Source organism: Leucoraja erinacea, unplaced genomic scaffold (assembly GCF_028641065.1).
Source record: "Leucoraja erinacea ecotype New England unplaced genomic scaffold, Leri_hhj_1 Leri_110S, whole genome shotgun sequence".
NCBI lineage: Eukaryota > Metazoa > Chordata > Chondrichthyes > Rajiformes > Rajidae > Leucoraja > Leucoraja erinaceus.
The window spans coordinates 121,501-127,500 of record NW_026575352.1 but is presented as its reverse complement, the minus strand read 5'-3'; the positions used below and the strand labels follow the sequence as shown (position 1 = coordinate 127,500).

The 6,000-nt window shown below is 57.9% G+C and overlaps 1 protein-coding gene across 6 annotated transcripts in view; it reads right to left on the bottom strand.

The window, feature by feature from the left end:
- Positions 1-6,000, bottom strand: part of adar (adenosine deaminase RNA specific) — a 57,079-nt gene that overhangs the window by 708 nt on the left and 50,371 nt on the right. For all 6 annotated transcript variants that reach the window (XM_055665169.1, XM_055665174.1, XM_055665173.1 and 3 more), the window contains one exon: positions 3,874-4,001. In XM_055665169.1, the coding sequence (XP_055521144.1) occupies positions 3,874-4,001 (128 nt within the window). The remainder of the gene's footprint in view (positions 1-3,873; positions 4,002-6,000) is intronic.

The window sequence follows — 6,000 nt, the reverse complement described above, 5'->3', positions numbered from 1 at the left end:
AATTGAATAACTACTTTGGTTCCGTCTTCACTAAGGAAGACATAAATAATTTGCCGGAAATAGCAGGGGACCGCGGGTCAAAGGAGTTGGAGGAATTGAGTGAAATCCAGGTTAGCCGGGAAGTGGTGTTGGGTAAATTGAATGGATTAAAGGCCGATAAATCCCCAGGGCCAGATAGGCTGTATCCCAGAGTACTTAAGCAAGTAGCTCCAGAAATAGTGGATGCATTAGTAATAATCTTTCAAAACTCTTTAGATTCTGGAGTAGTTCCTGAGGATTGGCGGGTAGCAAACGTAACCGCACGTTTTAAGAAGGGAGGGAGAGAGAAAATGGGGAATTACAGACCAGTTAGTCTAACATCGGTAGTGGGGAAACTGCTAGAGTCAGTTATTAAAGATGGGATAGCAGCACATTTGGAAAGTGGTGAAATCATTGGACAAAGTCAGCATGGATTTACGAAAGGTAAATCATGTCTGACGAATCTTATAGAATTTTTCGAGGATGTAACTAGTAGCGTGGATAAGGGAGAACCAGTGGATGTGGTGTATCTGGACTTCCAGAAGGCTTTCGACAAGGTCCCACATAAGAGATTAGTATACAAACTTAAAGCACACGGCATTGGGGGTTCAGTATTGATGTGGATAGAGAACTGGCTGGCAAACAGGAAGCAAAGAGTAGGAGTAAACGGGTCCTTTTCACAATGGCAGGCAGTGACTAGTGGGGTACCCCAAGGCTCAGTACTGGGACCCCAGCTATTTACAATATATATTAATGATCTGGATGAGGGAATTGAAGGCAAAATCTCCAAGTTTGCGGATGACACTAAGCTGGGGGGCAGTGTTAGCTGTGAGGAGGATGCTAGGAGACTGCAAGGTGACTTGGATAGGCTGGGTGAGTGGGCAAATGTTTTGGCAGATGCAGTATAATGTGGATAAAATGTGAGGTTATCCATTTTGGTGGCAAAAACGGGAAAGCAGACTATTATCTAAATGGTGGCCGATTGGGGAAAGGGGGAGATGCAGCGAGACCTGGGGTGTCATGGTACACCAGTCATTGAAGGTAGGCATGCAGGTGCAGCAGGCAGTAAAGAAAGCGAATGGTATGTTAGCTTTCATTGCAAAAGGATTTGAGTATAGGAGCAGGGAGGTTCTACTCTACAGGGTCTTGGTGAGACCACACCTGGAGTATTGCGTACAGTTTTGGTCCCCAAATCTGAGAAAGGACATTATTGCCATAGAGGGAGTGCAGAGACAGTTCACCAGACTGATTCCTGGGATGTCAGGACTGTCTTATGAAGAAAGACTGGATAGGCTTGGTTTATACTCTCTAGAATTTAGAAGATTGAGAGGGGATCTTATAGAAACTTACAAAATTCTTAAGGGGTTGGACAGGCTAGATGCAGGAAGATTGTTCCCCGATGTTGGGGAAGTCCAGGACAAGGGGTCACAGCTTAAGGATAAGGGGGAAATCCTTTAAAAACCAAGATGAGAAGAACTTTTTTCACACAGAGAGTGGTGAATCTCTGGAACTCTCTGCCACAGAGGGTAGTTGAGGCCAGTTCATTGGCTATATTTAAGGGGGAGTTAGATGTGGGCCTTGTGGCTAAGGGGATCAGGGGGTATGGAGAGAAGGCAGGTACGGGATACTGAGTTGGATGATCAGCCATGATCATATTGAATGGCGGTGCAGGCTCGAAGGGCCGAATGGCCTACTCCTGCACCTAATTTCTATGTTCTATGTTTCTATGGGTCAAGTGTAAATTGTCGTGTTAGTGTGCGGGGTGATCGCTTGGGAGGCACGGACTCGGTGGGCCGAAGGGCCTGTTGCCGTGGCCGTAACTCTAAACTAAACTTCACGACAGTCACACAGCGTGGAAAGTGGCCATTCGGCCCAGCTCACCCGTGCCGACCAACATACCTCACCGCTTAGTTTAGAGATACAGCGTGGAAACAGCCCCTTCGGCCCATCGAGTCCGTGCTGACCAAGTTTGACATTGGTGCCAAGCCAACTAACCCACAGCATTTTGTGACTTATCTTGGGTGTAAACCAGCATCTACAGTTCCTTCTCTACACAACCTCCGACCCTGTACGTCTTTGGGGCGCGGGGAGCAGACCAAAGATCTCAGAATAAAACCCACGCAGGTCACGGGAAGAGCGTGCAGACTAGATAGACTGGAGTAACTCAGCGGGACAGGCAGCAACTCTGGGGAGAAGGAATGGGAATCGTTTGCTATGTCGCTCTTCAAGGGAGATGCTAAATGCATTTCGTTGTCTCTGTACTGTACACTGACAATGACAATTAAAATTGAATCTGAATTTGACCTTTCAATAGACAATAGGTGCAGGAGTAGAGGCCATTTGGCCCTTCGAGCCAGCACCGCCATTCAATGTGATCATGGCTGATCATCCCCAATCAGTACCCCGTTCCTGCCTTCTCCCCCTATCCCCCGACTCTCTCTCGCTATCTTTAAGAGCCCTATCCAGCTCTCTCGCTATCTTTAAGAGCCCTATCTAGCTCTCTCTTGAAAAAATTCTCTCCAGAGAACCGGCCTCCACCGCCCTCTGAGGCAGAGAATTCCACAGACTCACCACTCTCTGTGAGGAAAAAGTGTTTCCTCGTTTCCGTTCTAAATGGTTTCTGGTCGAGCCCCTTCCTCAGACCTGATACATCACCCATTCCTTCTCTCCAGAGGTACTGGCTGAGCCACTGAGTTACTCCAGCATTTTGTGTCTATCTCCAGTGTAAACCAGCATCTGCAGTTCCTTCCTCTACACAATCTACATTAGAGTAAAGCAATGTGGAAGCAGGCCCTTCGGCCCACAATGTCCGTGCCGACCCGTTCACACACTAGTTCTATGCTATCCCACTTTCTCAGCCACTCCCTGCACACTAGGGGGCAATTTACAGAGGGGCCGATTCACCTACAAACCCGCACGGGCCACGTGTTTGGGATGTGGGAGGAAACATAGACAACAGGTGCAGGAGTAGAGGCCATTCGGCCCTTCGAGCCTGCACCGCCGTTCAATATGATCATGGCTGATCATCCAACTCAGTATCCCATCCCTGCCTTCTCTCCATACCCCCTGATCCCTTTAGCCACAAGGGCCACATCTAACTCCCTCTTAAATATAGCCAATGAACTGTGTGGCCTCAACTACCTTCTGTGGCAGAGAATTCCACAGATTCACCACTCTCTGTGTGTGAAAAAAAAATGTTTTTCTCATCTCGGTCCTAAAAGATTTCCCCCTTATCCTTAAACTGTGTGTGAGGCCCCTTGTTCTGGACTTCCCCAACATCGGGAACAATCTTCCTGCATCTAGCCTGTCCAACCCCCTTAAGAATTTTGTAAGTTTCTATAAGATCCCCCCCTCAATCTTCTAAATTCTAGCGAGTACAAGCCGAGTCTATCCAGTCTTTCTTCATATGAAAGTCCTGCCATCCCAGGAATCAGTCTGGTGAACCTTCTCTGTACTCCCTCTATGGCAAGAATGTCTTTCCTCAGATTAGGAGACCAAAACTGTACGCAATACTCCAGGTGTGGTCTCACCAAGACCCTGTACAACTGCAGTAGAACCTCCCTGCTCCTAGACTCAATTCCTCTGTGGCAAGAATGTCCTTCCTCAGATTAGGAGACCAAAACTGTACGCAATATTCCAGGTGTGGTCTCACCAAGACCCTGTACAAGACCGGAGCACCCGGAGGAAACCCATGTAGGTCACGGTGAGAACGTGCAAACCCCACACGGACAGCAGCCGAGGTTCGGATGGAACCCGGGCGTGTGTGTGGCGTGGTGAGGCGGCAGCTCTACCCGCTGTGAAGGTCGCGACCCCCGGCGGTCGGTGGGTCAGAGGGTCGGCCCCGCTGGACTTTACCCGTCAACTTTGCCCTTGGTCCCGTCCAGGATCTCCACCTCGGCCTCGTCCGGCAACGACCAGTTCACACTCGACTCCTTCGTCTTGCCCGTCTGCCGCGTAGAGTCGTACACGCTGACACGGCCAATCTGTAACCACATGCTCACGTCACATGGGGAGGGGGAGGGACGGGGGGGAGAGGGGGGGGGGGGGGGGGGGGAGGGAGGGGGGAAGGGGGGGGGGGGGGGGGGGAGGGGGGAGGGGGGAGGGAGGGGGAGAGGGGGGAGAGGGAGGGGGGGGGAGGGAGGGGGAGGGGGAGAGGGAGGGGGAGGGGGAGAGGGGGGGGGGGAGGGGAGAGGGAGGGGGAGGGGGAGAGGGAGGGGGATGGGGGAGAGGGAGGGGGGAGGGGAGGGGGATGGGGGAGGGGGGAGAGGGAGGGGGAGGGGGAGGGGGAGGGGAGGAGGGGGGGGGAGGGGGAGAGGGAGGGGAACAGGGAGTAGAAGAGGGGAGGGGAGAGGGAGGGGGATCAGGGAGGGAGAGGGAGGGGGAGGGGGAGAGGGGAGGGGAGGGGGAGGGGGAGAGGGAGGGGGGAGAGGGAGGGAGGGGGAGAGGGAGGGAAAGGGGAGAGGGAGGGGAGGGGGAGGGAGGGAGAGGGAGAGGGAGGGGGAGAGATGAGAGGGAGAGTGAGAGGGAGAGGGAGGGAGAGAGGCAGCGGGAGAGGCAGGGGGAGAGGCAGATGGAAGCACTGGGAGGGGGAGGGGGAGAGGGAGAAAAAGAGAGAGGGGAGAGGGAGGAGAGAGGGGGAGGGAGGGAGGGAAGGGGAGAGGAAGAGAGGAGAGAGAGAGGGGAGGGGAGAGAGAGGGAGGGGGAGGGAGGAGGGGGGGGGGGAGGGATGGGGGGGGGGGGGGGAGGGAGAGGGAGGGGAGGAGGGGGAGAGGGAGAGGGAGGGGGGGAGAGGGAGAGGGGGGGGAGAGGGGGGGATGGGGAGAGGGGGGGGAGGGGGAGAGGGAGGGAGGGAGGGGGGAGGGAGGGGGAGGGGAGGGGGGGGGGGGAGAGGGAGGGGGGGGGGGAGGGAGGGGGAGAGGGAGAGGGATGGGGAGAGGGAGGGGGATGGGGAGAGGGAGGGGGATGGGGAGAGGGGAGGGGTGGGGAGAGGGAGGGATGGGGGGGGGGGGAGGGGGGGGGGGGAGAGGGAGAGAGAGACGGGGGGAGGGGGAGGGGGGGGAAGGGAGGGGGGGGGAGAGGGGGAGAGGGAGAAAGGGGGAGAGGGAGGGATGGGGAGAGGGAGGGGGGGGGGGGGAGGGAGGGAGGGGGAGGGGGAGGGGGGGGGAGAGGGAGGGGGGGAGGGGAGAGGGGGGGGGGTGGGGAGGGGGGGGGGGGGGGGGGGGAGAGAGGGGGGGAGGGGAGGGGAGGGAGAGGGATGGGGAGAGGGAGGGGATGGGGAGAGGGAGGGGGGAGAGAGGGAGAGGGATGGGGAGAGGGAGGGGGAGAGGGAGAGGGGTGGGGAGAGGGAGGGGGGGGAGAGGGGGGAGAGGGAGAGGGAGGGGATGAGAGAGAGGAGAGAGGGAGGGGAGAGGGAGGGGGGATGGGAGAGGGAGGGGGGGGGGAGAGAGAGGGGGGGTGGGGAGAGGGGGGGGGGGGAGAGGGAGGGGGGGGGGGAGAGGGAGAGGGATGGGGAGGGGAGAGGGGAGGGGGGGGGGAGAGGGAGGGGATGGGGAGAGGGGGGGGATGGGGAGAGGGAGGGGGATGGGGAGGGAGGGGGGGGGGGGGGGAGGGGAGGGGGGGGAGGGGAGGGGATGGGGGAGGGAGAGGAGGGGGGGGGAGAGGGAGGGGATGGGGAGAGGGAGGGGGATGGGGGGGGGGGGGATGGGGAGGAGGGAGGGGGGGGGAGAGGGAGAGAGAGAGAGAGGGGAGAGAGAGAGAGAGAGAGAGAGAGAGGGGGGGAGAGGGGAGAGGGAGAGGGAGGGAGGGGGGGAGGGGGGGAGGGGGAGAGGGGGGGGGGGGGGGGGGGAGGGAGGGGGAGAGGGAGGGGAGGGGGGGGAGGGGGAGGGAGAGAGGGAGGGGGGGGGGAGGAGGGAGGGGAGGGAGAGAGGGAGGGGGATGGGGGAGAGGAGGGGGGCGGGGAGAGGGAGGGGGATGGGGAGAGGG